Below are 20,155 nucleotides of genomic sequence, written 5' to 3'. Positions count from 1 at the left end.
AGAGAGAACGATAGAGATAAAGCGATAAAGAGATAGGTGAGGAGGAAAGGGCAGAGAGAGAGAGAGCGAAAAAGAGAGAGAGGTAGAGAGAAGAGAAAGGGTTGAGGAGGAGGAGCGGGGGATAGAGGGAAGAGAAAGAGGGGGGTAGAAAGGGAGAGCAACAGAGGGAGAGAGTCATTTAACTGGACCTAGATATTTTGTTATATAATTTGTTCATGGGGACTTTAAGATTGTCTGTGCCCTGTCTCAAGCGCACATAAGTCTCTCTCTCTATCTCTCCATTCCTTCCCTTCCTCCCCGTCTCGCTCTCGATCTGTAACCTCTCTTCTGTCCCCAAACAGGTCTGGAATCAGTCCGAGGAGGCATTAATAAATCAAGGAGAAGAAAGGGCAGGGAGGAAGAGAGAGTGAAAGAGACAGAGGCAGAGAGAAAGAGACATAGATAAAGAGACAGACTGTCACTTCCTGTCTCTCTCCCTCTCTCTGCAGCTCTGTGATTGTATTGATGGAAGGAGGTCAATGATCACGGTTTCAAGGAAACCTTCAAGGAAACCTTCAAGGAAACTAATGGGAGTGTGTTATCATTGAGTCTGTGTATTCTTCGCCTTCCAGAAACCTTGGCCATATGACTACTTCTTGTGGTGTATGTATAGTGGAGGGTGTACAGTTGGGTTCCTCAACGGTTCTTTGGGAAGGGTGATGGTTCTATGTGGAACCATACTGACCCAAGAATCCTTTTGGTTCATGCAGTTGAAAAAATAAATGGTCATTTCCACTTTTAGTGATAATTAAAATGTAGGGTTGGTGGCTCATTATAATATCTTAGGGCGTTGTTTGGGCAGAGCTCTTTTGTGCATCCGTAAGTGAGAGTCATTCCAGTTGAACTAATCTGTTGTGTTATGCTATTACATGTTATATATGACTATGGCCAGGAAACGGTATCTTGTGACAGACTCATGTATGACCTTGTGTTATGTAAGTCAGTCGTTCTCAAGTCTCTCCTCAGGGGGCCCCCAGGTGTTCCACAGATAGCACAGCTGATTCAACGTGTTAATAAACACGGTTATTAAACCATGATACAAAACGTTGAGAAAAGTTATTGATAGAACCATTCACCATAAAAGTTCATAAAGAACCATATAAAGGGTCCTATATTGCCCCAATGTCACACCCTGATCTATTTTACCTGTCCTTGTGATTGTCTCCACCTCCCTCAAGTTGTCACCCATCTTCCCCATTATCCCCTGTGTATTTATACCTGTGTTCTCTGTTTGTCCGTTGCCAGTTCGTCTCGTTTGTCAAGTCAACCAACGTTTTGGTTCTCAGCTCCTGCTTTTCCCGTCTCCCTTTTTCTGGCCCTCCTGGTTTTGACCCTTGCCTGTCCTGACTCTGAGCCCTGCTGTCAGACCACTCTGCCTGTCCCTGAGCCTGCCTGCCGTCCGGTACCGTTGCCCCACCTCTGGTTTACTGACCCCTGCCTGCCTTGACCTGTCTATTGCCTTCCGCCTGTTGGAATATTAAACCATTGTCAATTCTACATGTCTGCATCTGGGTCTTACCTTGATTCCTGATACCCAAAAAGGGTTGTAAGCACAGCAGAACCCTGTTTTGGCCTTTTATTAATAGTTCTTTATAAAACCTTAGGAAATGGTTCTTTATAGCACCATTCGGGTTCCATTTAGAACCTTAAAAAAAAGGGTTATAGCAACATAGCACTAAATAGAACCATTTGTTTTTAACGTGTAATGTTGATATCGTGGTCACAATGATTGCCTTCTAAATGGCCTCTCTGCCCCCTACTCTCCTGCTCTCTCTTTCTCCCTCCTCAGGTCTTGCCCTTTTTTCCATCCCCAGTATCTACAGTACCAGTGGTATCTCCCTCTATACTCCCGGTGCGCTGACAGATCGATGTGCGGAAGTGTCCCTCTGTCCAAGACAACCTGAGAATCACTGCACTATTGACTGGGGATCCTCCAAAACTCATCTGAGGAGGGGAGGAAAGAAGGGATGAGGAAGGCAGAGAGCGCTGGCCTCCCTCCAGTTCCCTGTCACCCTGCACTTAACTGCATTTAACTGGCATCCCTCTCTTTTTCTAACCTCCTCCATCCTCTTCTCTACTTTCACTCCCTTTCTTCTCTCTCCTCACCCGTCAGCCCTTTCGTCCAAATCCCCTTGTCGACCCTTCACCCTGCCCTAACTTCACCACCCCCTATCCCACCTTGTAATATGAAGTCAAGCACATCAGTGGCCTACACAGACTGTGACGCCAAAGGAAATCATTCAAGAGAAGCTCAGTAATAGGAGACTCAAATCAGTGCAGGCGAATGGGACTAGCTTTCTCTGATCTTTATCAAAAGCCGATTGAAATCAAGCTGACGTTGGCACTTCCTGCACACGCGCACACACACACACACACACACACGCGCACACACACACATGCGCACACACACGAGGAATGATTATGAAGAGAAAGTGCCAGGGTGCTCAGAAATGCTCTTTGGCAGAAATTATTTTCCTTTTCAGAAACAGACACTTCATCAGAACACTCCTAAACGAAACTAGCAACCGTTGCCAGGAAGTGTGTACCCGACCACCCGTTACCTTGGTTACTATTGTCTCAGTTTGGCTGTGTGTTCTCATGAGGGAGAAGGGGGTTGGCGTTTTTTGCAGACACTGCAACAATGTGAAACAAAGGGATGCACACACACACACACACACACACACAAACACACACACACACAAAGTGCCGTGTTGCCCAGACAGAATATGTAGGTTCTCTCCCTATGTGGTTGTTGTGATTCACAGCACATGTTTTTGGCTGGGGACGCCCTCTAGCCAGGGCGGACGGCGTGCGTGTGCGTGACTCACCCGGCCAGTACGATAAAGAAGTCGAGCCTGTTCCAGGTGTCTCCTAGATAACACTTCTTCCCAAAGATGCCCAGCGCCACCATCTTGATGACCATCTCCACCGCAAAGAACGCAAAGATAAAGTCATCAAAGTCCTAGGGAGAGGGGGGGAAACACACGCATATGAAGAAAGAGAAATAGACATGACATGAAACCCCAGAGAGACAGGGGTTAGTGTATGGATGAGTGTGTACCGTATAAGTGGGTTGGGGGGGGGGGGATGGATAGAGAAGGGTAAAAGGAGACAGTGTAAGACATGGGGAGAGAGAGTAAGGTTATGCTATGCTAGTGGCCGGACTGTGTTGATCACAGAGGTAGACGCCCAGCGCTACACGACTCCTCACAACGTGGACTGGTACATAAAAAGGCTTCTGAAATAAACCTCTTATTGCAGATACAGTGACATTCTTTCCCTCTGCGAAGTTGCACGGTAACAGGAGCACGAGACAGACCCCACTGGGCACAGATGTTTGTTCAACGTGTAGTTTTGATTTTACATTTGCGTTCAACGTGAAAGCAACAAAAAATGGCACCGTGTCATTGGATTTAGGTTCAAAGTTGCGTGAATATTTTGGGGGGAAATTCCCTCATGTTGGTTACTTTTTTTCTAATCCAATCAGTTTCTCCGTTGATTCAATGTCATTGCACTAAATGTTTGGGTTGAAATGACGTGGAAACAACATTGATTCCACCCATTTTGCCCAGTGGGAAATGGAGAGGAGAGAGATGCTGACTCATCACACATGTGAGCACACACAGACAGGTACAGTCATCTCATCTACTTTGGGGTTGAATAAACCGCCCTCCTTATTTCTGCATCCTTGTGATTAGAGTGTAATCTGAATAATTTTCAGAGTAAACAGTAGAGCACATCCCTGGATTAACATCCCTGGAATTTGTTTATCTCATTAAATATGCAAAGCCTTTTGCTGAGTTTAGACTGAGGAGAATCACATTATTAAGTAATGCGAAGCCTCCCAATGACGTGAGGAGTGTGTGTTTTTGTGTGTGTATGTGTGTGCGCACACGCACACACACACCTGAGAGTTCTAGCCAGATGGAATCCATTTGAGTTTAAACACACTGGATACACAAACACATGTGTCTATAGGGCTGGAATGTAAATAGAAATATAGTGTACTGGAGATGAAGCCTGTAGAGAATAGAGCAGAGAGAAGCTCATGGTATCTGTGAGTGATGAGCCATGCAATCCCCTTCCCTAACCCCCTGTTCACATGCAGAGAGAGAAACACACACACACTGCTCAGAGGGGAGTACAGTTCTAGGCAGGTAGAACCAAGAGGCACATAGCTGGGATTTCCCAATGTGAGAAAACCTGTGTGTGTGTGTGTGTGTGTGTGTGTGTGTGTGTGTGTGTGTGTGTGTGTGTGTGTGTGTGTGTGTGTGTGTGTGTGTGGTGTACGTGTGTGTGCGGTGTACGTGTGTGTGTGTGTGTTTGTGTGTGTGTCAGAAAGCGAGAGCAGGATTCAACGAAGCATGGAGAAGGAGTCTAACACACACACACACACACACACACACACACACAGCTGGCTCCCAGAGCGGAGACACCAGTGGCCTGTGCGTAACGCTTCAATGCTCACCCGCTCCCCTTCTCTTTATCTCTCCTTCACTTGTCTTGCTCTTTCTCTCTCTGTTTCTCTCTCTTAGATTCTACCTCAATTTATCTCCTATTTTTTCTCTCTCTCTCCTCCCTTATTAAATCACTCTTCCATATCTATATCTATACACATATATTATTCCATCACTTATTTCTGTCTTATTACTCTGGTTATGCCTCTGCCGCATCTCTAATTTCAGTCTTATTACTCTGATTATGTCTGCAGTAGCTCTTATTTCTGTCTTATTACTCTGATTATGTCTGCAGTAGCTCTTATTTCTGTCTTATTACTCTGATTATGTCTGCAGTAGATGTTATTTCTGTCTTTTACTCTGATTATGTCTGCAGTAGATGTTATTTCTGTCTTATTACTCTGATTATGTCTGCAGTAGCTGTTATTTCTGTCTTATTACTCTGAATATGTCTGCAGTAGCTCTTATTTCTGTCTTATTACTCTGATTATGTCTGCAGTAGATGTTATTTCTGTCTTATTACTCTGATTATGTCTGCAGTAGATTATTTATGTCTTATTACTCTGATTATGTCTGCAGTAGATGTTATTTATGTCTTATTACTCTGATTATGTCTGCAGTAGCTCTTATTTCTGTCTTATTACTCTGATTATGTCTGCAGTAGCTCTTATTTCTGTCTTATTACTCTGATTATGTCTGCAGTAGATGTTATTTATGTCTTATTACTCTGATTATGTCTGCAGTAGCTCTTATTTCTGTCTTATTACTCTGATTATGTCTGCAGTAGATGTTATTTATGTCTTATTACTCTGATTATGTCTGCAGTAGCTCTTATTTCGGTCTTATTACTCTGATTATGTCTGTCTTATTAGATTAGATGTTATTTCTGTCTTATTACTCTGATTATTATGATGTTATTTCTGCTGATTAGTAGATGTTATTTATGTCTTATTACTCTGATTATGTCTGCAGTAGCTCTTATTTCGGTCTTATTACTCTGATTATGTCTGCAGTAGCTGTTATTTAATTTCTGATTATGTTTAGATGTTATTTTGTCTTATTAAAAAAATGTCTTATTACTCTGATTATGTCTGCAGTAGATGTTATTTATGTCCCTGATTTTCTCAGTAGCTCTTATTTCGGTCTTATTACTCTGATTATGTCTGCAGTAGCCCAATGTCATGGTATCCAATTGTTAGTAGTTACTATCTTGTCTCATCCTTACAACTCCCATACGGGCTCGGGAGAGACGAAGGTCGAGAGCCATGCGTCCTTCGAAACACAACTCAACCATGCAGCACCCGGAAGCCAGCCACACCAATGTGTGGGAGGAAACACCGTGCACCTGGCGACCTTGGTTAGCGCGCACTGTGCCCGGCCCGCCACAGGAGTCGCTGGTGCGCGATGAGACATGGATATCCCTGCCGGCCAAACCCTCCCTAACCCGGACAACGCTAGGCCAATTGTGCATCGCCCCACAGACCTCCCGGTCGTGGCCGACTGCGACAGAGCCTGGGCACGAACCCAGAGTCTCTGGTGGCATAGCTAGCGCTGCGATGTAGTGCCCTACACCCCTGCGCCACCCCGGAGGCACTATAGCTGTTATTTCTGTCTTATTACTCTGATTCTGTCTGCAGTAGCTCTTATTTCTGTCTTATTACTCTGATTCTGTCTGCAGTAGCTCTTATTTCTGTCTTATTACTCTGGTTATGTCTGCAGTAGCTCTTATTTCTGTCTTATTACTCTGGTTATGTCTGCAGTTGCTGTTATTTCTGTCTTATTACTCTGATTCTGTCTGCAGTAGCTCTTATTTCTGTCTTATTACTCTGGTTATGTCTGCAGTTGCTGTTATTTCTGTCTTATTACTCTGGTTATGTCTGCAGTAGATGTTATTTCTGTCTTATTACTCTGGTTATGTCTGCAGTAGCTGTTATTTCTGTCTTATTACTCTGGTTATGTCTGCAGTAGCTGTTATTTCTGTCTTATTACTCTGGTTATGTCTGCAGTATCTCTCTTTTAAAGGCATAGTGCTGCAGTGCACAGCACTGGGTGTCTGTGTTGCTGTCTCTCTGGTGCTTCGTCACACTTGTGTGTAAAGCTCTGGACCTAAACAATGGCATCATGCCGTGGGAACAGCCGTGTGTGCGTGTGACACATGCGCACACACACCCTCTTACTTTCTCTAGCTCTCCGAGTGGCCTGTACTATGGATGACTATACTGTAGTCTCCTAGCCCTGTCTATCTGGACTATACCACTGAGCCATGTATTCAACTGGCCATAGAAGCCTCAATGACAATGATACTGGTTTATTAAAGCAGCTGATTCCTGACCTGCCTTGACTATAACATCTGACCCTGGGGTTCAGACAATGATGATTATCTGTAAATCCGTTCAGCTCTGTTAATATATTGATATCAGAAGGGTGGGAGGCAGGGAGGGAGGGAGGGGATAGAGAGAGAGAGAGAGCAAGAGAGAGAGAGAGTGAGAGAGAGCAAGAGAGAGCGAGAGAGCAAGAGAGAGTGAGAGAGAGTGAGAGAGAGCAAGAGAGAGCGAGAGAGCAAGAGAGAGTGAGAGAGCGCAAGAGAGAGTGAAAGAGAGAGTGTGTGAAATAGAGAGAGAGAGAGTGTGAAATGAGAGAGAGAGAGAGAGAGAGAGAGAGAGAGAGTGAAATGGAGAGAGAGAGAGAGAGAGAGAGAGAGAGAGTGCAAAATACAGTCGATAGGAAGTTCAAAAGGCCAATCACATCCTTTCCCGGGATCCTTTAGGGAGCCACACGGATCCTCTCCCTCTGGGCAGGAATGAAACTGGAACCCCATTCAGAATGCTTCTCTGATTAACCTCTACTCCCTCTCTTTCCTCTCCCTCTCTTTCCCCTCCAGCCATGCTGCCTTTGGTGCAGTATTCAATACACAAAGCAGAGAGAGGACTGACACACACACACAGACAAACCGCTGCCTATGTAAGTCAACCCACACAGATATGCACCTTGCGAGATACTGTGCAGTGCACACACTCTCTATGCCGGAGGTAGAACGTGTGTTGGAATGATTGAGTGGTTTTGCAGGCAGAAATGGGGAGGTGGGAGTGCATTGAGCATTGAGCCACATTCCGACATGGAACTAGTGACATTTGTCCTGATTCCATGTTACTGTAGCAGAGGAAGGGTTTCTGGGAACTGCAGAGTGTGTGTGTGATTGCGAGTGTTTTGAGGAACCCCAGGCGAGGAGCGATAGAGAAGCCTCTATCTCTGCATCAGCAGTTTATATTTTATATGTGTTTGGAGATGGTTTGACTTGGAGAGATACTCCTGCATGTGTGTGTGAGTGTGCATGTGTGTGTGCGTGTGTGTGTGTGTGTATCACACACACACACACCAAAGCTTCACACACACTCAGACACGTGTGTGTGTGTGTGTGTGTGTGTGTGTGTGTGAGTGTGTGTGTGTGTGTGTGTGTGTGTGTGTGTGTGTGTGTGTGTGTGTGTGTGTGTGTGTGTGTGTGTGTGTGTGTGTGTGTGTGTGTGTGTGTGTGTGTGTGTGTGTGTGTGTCTCGGCTACAGATGCTAGCTGACAGTATTTGAACCCTGCGATAATCTCATTCAGAGCTCTGACAGGCAGAATTAGCATACATAGTGGCTATATTTTCATACGAAGAATATTCAGTTGGAATGTTGTTATCTATGTTATTTCAACCAGACACACACACACACACACCCACCCACACTCTTTCTTTTTGTTTCAATCACACAGACTCACAATTGTTATTTCAACTACTCATAAGCAATACGTTTTCCCAAAACTCTTAATGATCAATTAAAGGGGAAGTTGAGGCGGAACTAACCAGTCTGTAAGTATTGCTGAGAAAACACTCCGGGTAAGATTATAACTGGAGGTGTGCCCAACAGCAGTGTAAGGCTAGTAGCCAGTCCATCTAATGGACACCTCAGAGTATAAGTTAAATATGTTGTTCTCCAACAACTCAGTCTGATCATTAGTGTTCTCTTTAAGTTCACTCAGCATTATTAATGTAAACACACACACACACACACAGACACACACACAGACACACACACACACACACACACACACACACACACACACACACACACACACACAACACACACACACACACAGAGACACACACAGACACACACACACACACACACAGCCACACACAGACACACACACACACACACACACACACACACATGAAAGGGCACACAAATACTCAGAGAACTAGACTTGGCTCAGGAGGCCATGAGGGGAGGGGAGAATATTGTCTCTCGGTGAAGGGTGATAACATGTCTCATAACAGAGAGATGAAGGAAGAGTGAGAGAGAGAGACAGAGGGAGAGATGAAGAAGAAGGGAAACAGAAAGAGAGAGATGGATGGAGAGAACATGTAATGGATGAAAGTGCGTTGAATCTCTAGGCTGCACATGTATCTGCAGTGATAGCATGCACCTCACTGTCTGACATCAGAGAGATGAAGAGAGGGAGAGAGGGAGAAAGAAAGAAAGCGAGAGATAGAGATAGAGGGAGACAGAGAGAGACAGAAAGACAAACCAGACAGAGATAGAGAGCGATGGAGGGGTAAAAGGAGAGATGAAGAACATACCTCCAGGATCTTGCATCGTTCCGACTCACAGTCGTGATCCTCACAGGGTTGGAACATCCCCAGGGTGACGCAGTTCAACAAGATCACCAGCATGGAGGCTCGTTCAAACCACGTAGAGGATAGGGAGTTAAGGAACACAATGGGGAGGTGCTAGAATCATACACAGCCTTACATAAAATACAAAAGACACAGAAATTAGAGTATGCATTTTGTACTTTGCATTCATTAGGATCCCCATTAGCTCCTGCCAAGGCAGCAGCTACACTTCCTGGAGTCCAAACAGGAATAAAATAATTACATCACAACAAAACAACAGCCTACATCATAAACAAAATAATACAATACATTATTACATTATCACTCAATCACAAATGTACAATTTAAAATGTACAATACTACAATGATACAATATTATACTGTGTGCATGTGTGTTGAGTGCATGTGTTAGAGTGTGTGCGTATGCGTGTGTTCGTCCGCGTTGTGCCACGAGGTGATGTTTTATCTGATTATTTTTTAAATCTGATTTTACTGCTTGCTTGAGTTACTTGATGTTGAAGAGAGTTCCATGTAGTCATGGCTTTATGTAGTACTGTGCGTTTCCCAGACTCTGAACTGGACTTAGGAACTTGTGAAGGGACCTCTGGTGACATGTCTCGTGGGGTAACGGTGTCTGAGCTGTGTGTTAGGGACTTGTGAAGGGACCTCTGGTGACATGTCTCGTGGGGTAACGGTGTCTGAGCTGTGTGTTAGGGACTTGTGAAGGGACCTCTGGTGACATGTCTCGTGGGGTATGTAACGGTGTCTGAGCTGTGTGTTAGGGACTTGTGAAGGGACCTCTGGTGACATGTCTGAGCTGTGTGTTAGGGACTTGTGAAGGGACCTCTGTGACACGTGGGGTATGGTGTCTGAGCTGTGTGTTAGGCACTTGTGAAGGGACCTCTGATGACACGTCTCGTGGGGTAACAGTGTCTGAGCTGTGTGTTAGGGACTTGTGAAGAGACCTCTGGTGACATGTCTCGTGGGGTAACGGTGTCTGAGCTGTGTGTTAGGGACTTGTGAAGGGACCTCTGGTGACATGTCTCGTGGGGTAACGGTGTCTGAGCTGTGTGTTAGGGACTTGTGAAGGGACCTCTGGTGACATGTCTCGTGGGGTAACGGTGTCTGAGCTGTGTGTTAGGGATTTGTGAAGGGACCTCTGGTGACATGTCTCGTGGGGTAACGGTGTCTGAGCTGTGTGTTAGGGACTTGTGAAGGGACCTCTGGTGACATGTCTCGTGGGATATGTAACGGTGTCTGAGCTGTGTGTTAGGGACTTGTGAAGGGACCTCTGGTGACATGTCTCGTGGGGTAACTGTGTCTGAGCTGTGTGTTAGGGACTTGTGAAGGGACCTCTGGTGACATGTCTCATGGGGTATGTCACGGTGTCTGAGCTGTGTGTTAGGGACTTGTGAAGGGACCTCTGGTGACATGTCTCGTGGGGTATGTCACGGTGTCTGAGCTGTGTGTTAGGCACTTGTTAAGGGACCTCTGGTGACACGTCTCGTGGGGTAACAGTGTCTGAGCTGTGTGTTAGGGACTTGTGAAGGGACCTCTGGTGACATGTCTCGTGGGGTAACGGTGCCTGAGCTGTGTGTTAGGGACTTGTGAAGGGACCTCTGGTGACATGTCTCGTGGGGTAACGGTGTCTGAGCTGTGTGTTAGGGACTTGTGAAGGGACCTCTGGTGACATGTCTCGTGGGGTAACGGTGTCTGAGCTGTGTGTTAGGGACTTGTGAAGGGACCTCTGGTGACATGTCTCGTGGGGTAACGGTGTCTGAGCTGTGTGTTAGGGACTTGTGAAGGGACCTCTGGTGACATGTCTCGTGGGGTATGTAACGGTGTCTGAGCTGTGTGTTAGGTGTTTGAACCGACAGCTCGGAGCTTTCAACACGTCAATACATCTCACAAAGACTAGTAGTGGTCGTAGTCCCTCTCTCCTCTACTTTGAGCCAGGAGAGATTGACATTCATGTTAATGATATTAGCCCTCCGCGTACATTTAAGGGCCAGCCGCCTTGACCATACACATGGCCAGTAGTCCAGGCGTGATAAAACTAAGGCCTGTAGGACTTGTTCTATTGATTGTGATGTCAAGAAAACAGAGCAGTGCTTTTCCAGGACAGACTTCTCCCCCCATCTTAGCTACCGTTGCATCAATATGTTTTAACCATGACAGTTTCCATATATTTAGGGCAAACTTATATCTGGCCAAGCATTCTAAAAGTGACTGCATTGTTTTGGTAGTGTTGCAGGGTTTTCATTTGCTGTGGTAGCTGGTGTGTATAATAGTGGGTCATGAGTGTACATAGTAATACATGTGCTACTGAAAATGTATATGGTTATATTACATAGGAACAATGGTCCAACACTAATAGCAATTTGACTATTTTATAACAAATGGATAGCGGTCGCTGTCCACGGTTCTGAAACACCAGTGTGCTGTTGAATTGGCGCCTCTTCCTAGACCATGCTGCTATGTGCATAATAGCAAAGTTTCCCAGCATATTGGTGTTGAGAACAATGTGGTGGAGGCAGCAGCGGAGTTAGGAGACGTGAAAATAGCCCTTGCCTTAATGGTCTAAGAAAATTGAGGAGAGAGGAAACCCTTAATTAATTAGGTCTATAATCAACAGCCTAACTGTGCCGGACTTTATATAAATCATCCACATATACTGAACAAAAAATATAAACGCAACATGCAACAATTTCAACGATTTTATTGAGCTACAGTTCATGTAAGGAAATCGGTCAATTTGAACAAATTCCTTAGGCCCTGATCTATGGATTTCACATGACTAGACAGAGGAGCAGCCATGAGTGGGCGAGGGCAGGGCATAGGCCCACACACTGGGGAGCCAGGCCCAACATGTCTGAATTTGTTTTTTGACACAAAAGGGTTTTATTACAGACAGAAATACTCCTCAGTTTCATCAGCTGTCCGGGTGTCTGATCTCAGACGATCACGCAGGTGAAGAAGCTGGATGTGGAGGCCCTGGGCTGTCGTGGTTACATGTGGTCTGCGGTTGTGAGGCCGGCTGGAGGCCAAATTCTCAAAAACGACGTTGGAGGAGGCTTATGGTAGAGAAATTATCATTAAATTCTCTGGCATCAGCTCTGGTGGACATTCCTGCAGTCAGCATGCCAATTGCACTCTCCCTCAAAACTTAAGACATCTGTGGCATTGTGTCATGTGACAAAACTGCACATGTTGCGTTTATATTTTTGTTCAGTATACAGTACCAGTCAAAAGTTTGGACACATCTACTCATAGCAGAGTTTTTCTTTATTTTTACTATTTTCTTCATTGTAGAATAATAGTGAAGACATCAAACCTATGAAATAGCACATACAGAATCATGTAGTAACCAAATAAGTGTTAAACAAATCAAAATATATTTTATATTTGAGATTCTTTAAAGTAGCAACCATTTGCCATGATGACAGCTTTGCTCATTGTGGTGGTCGCTACAGCAGGGAGGAAAGACAACGGGTGCTAGTCACACAGTCACTTGCTGTAAAGAAATGATTTACACAGTGCCGCAAGTCTGAGCCAGGCACAATAAAATCAATTGCGGTCAGATTCCTTCTAGTCATCCGTGTGTCTTAATTATTTAATCAAACCGTGTGCTTAAAGCATCAGCCAAGCTCAGTGGATATAGCTGATTCAATTAAAACATATATGATGTGTCTATTCATGGCAAAAATACACTTTTAAAATTTCAACCAATTGATTGGTCGAAAGAACAGACGGCTCTCGGTCAACCAAGATTTTTATAGTCGGGAAGAGCACTAGTATATCGGCACACTGGTACATAAACACACTTTACTGAAGGCTAGCGGTAGGTCAATAGTAAAATTTGAAAAACGTAAGGGGCCAAGACAGCTACCTTGAGGCATGCCTAATTCGACCTGATTTACATTAGAGAGGCATCCATTAAAGAACACCCTCTGTGTTCTGTTAGGCAATTCTCGATCCACGATATGGCAGAGGATGTAAAGCCATAACACATGTTTATTCAGCAGCGGACTATGATTAATAATCTCAAAAGCTGCACTGAAGTCTAACAAAACATCTCCCACATTCTTCTTATTATCAACTTATTTCAGCCAATCATCAGTAATTTGTGTCAGTGCTGTACATGTTGAGTGCCCTTCCCTATAAGCAATGTATCTAGTCAAACAATTTGTTTTCAAAAAGCTTAAAGGAACAAGAACAATCTACACAGATTCAGTGTTGAATATTAACTTGCTCAGATCACTTGAGAGAGAGTGAATGAGAGCGGGTGAGAAAGAGAGAGAGCGGGCGAGACAGACAGACAGACAGACAGACTCAGTCAGAGAATCACTTCTAAAAGTAAAGACAGTTTGTTGTATTGGACATATATTTTATTGACCACCTGAGCATTCTGAATCTGGTTAGAGGATGAACTGAAGCCAACGATGTGAGCACAATCAATATGGAAGGTAAACAACCATTTATAAACACAGACGATCCTGTGCCTGATATAATAAAGACACACTCAAACACGCTGTGAAAGCTACAGATAATAGATCAACACAGTCAGTAACCTCACTTCACCCCAGTTAACTGTGTTAAACACTGACACCGTTTGTCATCCCAGTGTGCGTGCGTGTGCCCTTGCTGTGTTAGGACAAACGACCTGTCATTTTTTAAATCCCATTAGAAAACGCCCAGTCGTCCATCACATCAACCCACAATGCACTGGGGTCAGACTGGGTCCACAGCAGGTGCAGTGCTCGGCGTGGGATGAAGACATTGATCTATAGGCAGTTTTGTGTTTTTCACCTTAATGGTTCAGGCTGGGTTTGAGGGAAGATGAGTTGATCTTAGATTCGGTTCCGATGGGAAACATCTACCTGGAGCGCAGGTCTAAATACGAAAGGAAACACTGTTTTTCCTATATCCAAAGGAAACACTGTTACCCGCATACACAATGATACACCAAAGGGATTCAATTAAACGCAACACACCAAAGAACAGGAAGAGAGGAAATGCATCATCATCAAACAGGAAACGAAGAACTATAAGAGTGCCTGGCGGCAACAGCCAGCCCTGGTTACCGTAACTGAGGGAAATGCAGAACAAAGAGACTAGACACCCGTGACTGTATTGTTATCATGGTTTGACAAGGAAATTATACTACATCACTCGCTTTATACACACACACACACACACACACACACACACACACACACACACACACACACACACACACACACACACACACACACACACAGCAGGTAAATACATACACACACACACACCAAACTGCAACCCCACGGCAATTCGCTACATACACTTGTATTCTACGTGGAATACTTTTCATACTTAATAGTTGTAACTTTCTAAACAGAGCAACTTTCCCCTCTTGGGCTAGCGATGGACTGTGTGGTGTCACTATGTCACCACTGGCATCTGGCCTGGTGACTATCTTCATTCATAATGGAAACACTGACAGACAGAGTAGGGACAAATGAATAATGTACACAGATAGATACATTAATACTGGACACACATACACACACTCACATTAATAATGTACATATTGTCTGGCTAATCAGCAGTTGATCAATGGCGTTGGGTTGACACACACTCATTTCTATTACAGCTCTAACGGTGGACAGAAAGAAAGATGGGTAGACCAGCAAACCAACCTACCACATTTTTACAGTTCAATAGACAGCACCAGAGCAATACAGGTGTATAACTCACCTTTCACATGCTATCGGAAACGCGGAACATCCGAGTTCAAATTGTGTGTGTAGAGCTTCCTATTGGTTGATTCTGATACTTCCCAAGTGGGAAACTAGGGATCATTTTTTTGGCCCCCACCCCCATCCCTGGTTTCTACGAACGCCCTACTCCACAGTACAGACGTTATAGAAGAAATGGATCACCGATCAAAATGTTATACAGGGAGGCAGCGAGAGATAAAAGAAGAAAACAAAACATTAAACATGACTCATCTAATCGATAATTACTTATTAAAAACTGCCCTTCTCTCCTCCCTTCGTTACTCCCCCTCTTCAGTTTCGGATTCGTAATTAAACAGAAAAGTGTGTGTGTGCTGGAGAATGACACACACACAGAGAAACACCTTGTTGGTGTCAGCACATAAACAAATGATGAAGCCCTGAGGGATGGTTTCAATTAGATCAGACACACAGGGATATGCTCTGTCAAAAACCCTCTCTGATGGCAAGAGCTGTCACCACACACACACACACACACACACACACACACACACACACACACACACACACACACACACACACACACACACACACACAGACACAGCCTCGTCAGAGAAAGCAGGATCAAACATTCGTCAACACCTTCCAGTGTATTCTTGTACAGCATCCTTCCCTCATCGGGGTCCCCTCAGACACACACACACACACACACACCTTTCTCAAAGCCAATGCCTAGTCCTTCAATGAGGGGGGAAACCATTTTAAAGTCCTTAATGCCCTTCCCTCCATCCATCTCTCCTTCCTTCCCTCTCTAATGATAGAACTCACACACTAGGACACAAACAACAAGTCCATACATTCCTGAGAAACAACAGAGAGACGGAGGGAGAGAGAGAGAGAGAGAGGAAAAAAAGAGAGAGGGAGAAGGAAAGAACAATAGAGCAAGAGAGAGAGAAACCTGACTACAGAATGTGATGGAGAAGAAACTTTAGATTAAGGGTTTGGGTAAACTTTCATATCACTAGGGGTGAAATGCTGTTTTTCACTCACAGTGTTGTTCTTTCTCTGTGCATGAGTTCTCGTAAACGCACTTCTTCCATAAACAACAACAAAAAAAGCCCTCGCTCAGTCAGCTCTATCATTTAAACATTTTATTCTGACAGACTTTAGTCAGTGTCAAGCCTTCCTTAGCTGTTCAAAAGGAGACTACTCTCTTTCACTCATCTTGTTGTTTCTCTCTCTTCTTCAATCTCAATATGTTTTTCTCTCAGTTTAGAGTGGTCATGTTTGATTCAGGATCAGAGTACTTCACGCTGCAAGACTACAGTTATCTCCTCAAAAAGAAACATGGACTTTTCTCTCCTCTCTCTCCTCCCTTTTCGCTCTCTCTCTCTCTCTCCTGTCTACCTATCCCCAGGCTCTTCTCACTATCCTCCCTCACACCTCACCCTATTTTCTCATCTGTCCCCTCTTTGAACGAGTCAGTGAAAACATGACATCATCCCCTGGTTTGACGGACAGGTGGGGAGGAGACAAGTGTGGTGACATTCAATAGCCAATCCGTGTGAATAGCCGGAACCATTGGGCTGTGAAGTCACGACACATTGGGTACACTTTTTAAAAACCTGTGTCTGTCTGTCTAGAACTTCCTGAAAAGGGCAGGCTGGGAGTTTGGGTTGGAACATGGGGGGAGGAGAGAAATTAAAGCAGTAGACTGTATCACATGGAGGAGATGGAGAGGAGAGGAGAGGAGAGGGAGAGGAGAGGAGAGGAGAGGAGAGGAGAGGAGAGGAGAGGAGAGGAGAGGAGAGGAGAGGAGAGGAGAGGAGAGGAGAGGAGAGGAGAGGAGAGGAGAGGAGAGGAGAGGAGAGGAGAGGAGAGGAGAGGAGAGGAGAGGAGAGGAGAGGAGGAAGGGAGGGAGGGATGGTGTGTATATATGGAGAGAGAAGGGGAGCGAGGAAGGGGGAGATGTGACTAGAGAGAGGCCCTGTTCACATTCAATCCCTCAGAAAGTGATAGGAGGAGAAAGAGATGGGGAGAGGAGAGGTAGAGAGACATTGGGAGAGGAGAGGCAGAGAGGGAGTGGGGAGAGAGGGATGGGGAAAGGCAGAGAGGGAAGAGGAGAGAACTACAAGAGGTGGCAAATGAGGATTTAGTGTTTTGTCACCTTTGTTTCTCAGAGAGAGGAGTTAGAATGAAATCGTGGAACTGTGGTTTAATTGGAGCTGTTCACAGTCTAATGTTTCTGGACAGGAAATCGTTGCCGAGGCGATTACAAAATGGCCTCCGAAAACAGTCAAGAGGGCTGCTGCCATCGCTCTCTTTAATATATCTTCTCTCTCTGTCTGTATCGCTCTCTCTCTCTTTCTCTCTCTCTGATATAGTATAGTATGCAGTATGTATGCACATTCTGTACCTCAGAGGCCAAACTTTTCAAAGCTTCAGAAACACACACCTTAAACCCTCAGGTAGAACTGCAGGGAAAAGTTCCTGAAAAGGCCAGAAACAACCTCTCCCCGCACATACCCTTATCTCTTCCCCTCCCTACCTCTCCTTTCCTCCCTCTCCACCCCTTCTACGCCGCTCAAAACTTCTCAAAGCTCTCTCACATCTCTCTCTCAAACATTTTCTCTCACTTTCTGTCTCCGCCAGCGTCTCCCCATCTTTTTGTGAAGGGATTGACAGAGATGAACCCGCTTGGGGGGAAAGCTGTGAACGTGTCAGAATGAAAAGAGAGATAGAAGAGAGAGGAGAGAAAAGGAAGGCGGGAGTATTCTCATGAAAGATTTACTGTGTGTGTGTGTATGTATGTGTGTGTGTGTGTGTGTGTGTGTGTGTGTGTGTGTGTGTGTGTGTGTGTGTGTGTGTGTGTGTGTGTGTGTGTGTGTGTGTGTGTGTGTGTGTGTGTGTGTGTGTGTGTGTGTGTGTGTGTGTGTGTGTGTGTGTGTGTAAAAGAGAAAGAGACAGGTGCAGACCTCAATGTTAAACACACAGGACAAAGTGTAAGAAGTTGTAACTTTGAAGTTCTCTGATGTCCGCACTGCTATGTGCTACATCATTAAATCTCTCTCTTCAAACACGGTTTTCAAACATACTATTTTAGACGCTCTGCTTTCCTCATTCCAGACAGCTAGTTCACCCCTGGAATGCTCTCTGGAGAGGAAGTCGACTGAGAGGAAGTTCGACGACCTACCTCTCGAGAGGTGAGGAACATCAAACTGCAGTCGATTTTATTCCACACTCGCATCACCACGTTACCATTCAGTGTACATGCATGCTGTGTTTTAGAGTGTTATGGAAAGCAGTGTTGTTACTATAGCGTCGAAGAGACGCCGTAAATGCGCAAGTCACTGTGCACCTGGACCCAGTCTCAGATAATCCAGCATGGTCACACATTATAATCTGCTATTCTCTCCCTCCTCTGCCTCATCGCTTCTCCCGGTCCTCCTCTCAACAGAACAAAGTCACCCACCTGTGCTTCTATGCTCTGTGCTTTAAGGGTAAATACCCAATGTTACGCCATAAAGCCAGACAATGGCTGAGTCCATGTCATCTCCAGTGCCTTAAATAGCCTGGTGCGCCCAACCGTGCAGTCGCTCTCTCTTTGTCTCTCTCTTTACATCCGTGCAGTCTCACTCTCTGTCTCTCTCTTTACATCCGTGCAGTCTCACTCTCTGTCTCTCTCTTTACATCCGTGCAGTCTCACTCTCTGTCTCTCTCTTTACATCCGTGCAGTCTCACTCTCTGTCTCTCTCTTTACATCCGTGCAGTCTCACTCTCTGTCTCTCTCTTTACATCCGTGCAGTCTCACTCTCTGTCTCTCTCTTTACATCCGTGCAGTCTCACTCTTCTTCTCTCCTCACTTAAAGAAGCGTTACACGGTGGACAAACATTGAGTTTATTATTTGAGTTTATTATTTTTTTCTCTCACCCTGATTTGCCTCATGTTTTAGGATTGTTGGAGCTATGTGGAATTACAGTTTGACTGCAGCCCAGCCAGGCTAAATTGAAGTGACATATAGTAGTGTACCAACAGGACAGCACGGCCTTATCGTCAAGGTGATTGACTCCACGGTGGTAGAGATGTGACTGTGCAGGAGACCTTGGGATGCTCAGCTGAGTCCAGGACTCCGGAAACAGCATTTCTTAGCAACCGACAGGCCGCAGCAGAGGTGTGTGTGTGTGTCCGTGTGCCTATCTGTCTGGACATCTGTAAGATAGGGTGGGTAAACCCAAGAGAGAACAGGGGAGATATTATTTTTGGGATGGGGGATACCTGGGTAGTTGCACAACTGAATGCATTCAACCAAAATGTGTCTTCCACATTTTACCCAACCCCTCTGAATCAGAGTGGGGGGGGGTTGCCTTAGCATCCACGTCAATGGTGCCCAAAGAGCAACAGTTTTATGGGGGTTAACTGCCTTGCTCAAAGGCTGAACAGCAGATTTGTCCACCTTGTATGCTCAGGGATTGGAACCAGCAACCTTTCGGTTACTGGACCAACACTCTTAACCACTAGGCTACCTGCCGCCTGCCACCATGTTCTGACTGGATGTGAGCAAACAGCTCCCTCCAGCTCTCAGGATATGGTCATGTATTTATTTAGTAAAGGTTTAATATCTCAAGTAAATAGTAAAGTCTTTATATGGTCAATTCCATTTCTAACGATTTTTCACTGAAAATGTATGCTGAAAAAAAAAAATCATCTAGTTTAACACGAAAGCAGCTCTGAATTAAAGCAAAAAAAAGTACTTTTTTTTTTGTCTTCCCCGCTTCCGTTCTAGACTTTTCCAAAATAAGTCCATATAACACAGTGTCGGTGTTAGAATCTTAATATCACAAACACAACTGCAGTTATAACCAGTTTTAGGAGGGCATGTCATTTTGTGAATGGTTTTCCCCCCATTGCCCATCCTTCTCCTGACAGTTGAATGTGCAGTGCTCAGCTGACAGTCACCCCGATAGTAGTTTAGATTCCTCGAAACTGAACCTAAACTATACCGAAACAAATTTCACACGTACAACAACAGATGAAATAAATGAACTAAAATATGATGGGTGAGAAAGGGGATGAATGGGGGAGTTGATGAGTAAGGGGAAGCGAACAATGTAGAAGTATGCAAATCACCAATTGTGAATTAAAAACAGGGTCGGCCATTCTACTGTTTTGATCTATTCTAATCTCAAAACAGTGTACCCTATATCCATAGGCGGAAATCCCAGTGGGGATGGGGAGGACCCGAACCCCCCATCCTGGGAAAAATATGATTTCTCCCCCCAATATATCA

General features: G+C 44.9%; 1 protein-coding gene across 1 annotated transcript in view; it reads right to left on the bottom strand.

Annotated features, from left to right (window-relative positions):
* Positions 1-20,155, bottom strand: part of cacna1g (calcium channel, voltage-dependent, T type, alpha 1G subunit) — a 311,200-nt gene that overhangs the window by 187,960 nt on the left and 103,085 nt on the right. The window contains exons 3-4 of the mRNA XM_042306304.1: positions 9,115-9,226; positions 2,868-3,001 (exon numbers count right to left, since the gene is read on the bottom strand). Of these exons, the coding sequence (XP_042162238.1) occupies positions 2,868-3,001; positions 9,115-9,226 (246 nt within the window). The remainder of the gene's footprint in view (positions 1-2,867; positions 3,002-9,114; positions 9,227-20,155) is intronic.

Source organism: Oncorhynchus tshawytscha, linkage group LG25, assembly GCF_018296145.1.
Source record: "Oncorhynchus tshawytscha isolate Ot180627B linkage group LG25, Otsh_v2.0, whole genome shotgun sequence".
In the NCBI taxonomy this organism is placed as follows: domain Eukaryota; kingdom Metazoa; phylum Chordata; class Actinopteri; order Salmoniformes; family Salmonidae; genus Oncorhynchus; species Oncorhynchus tshawytscha.
The sequence above is the reverse complement of the archived record's forward strand: the minus strand, read 5'-3'. Positions and strand labels throughout refer to the sequence as shown.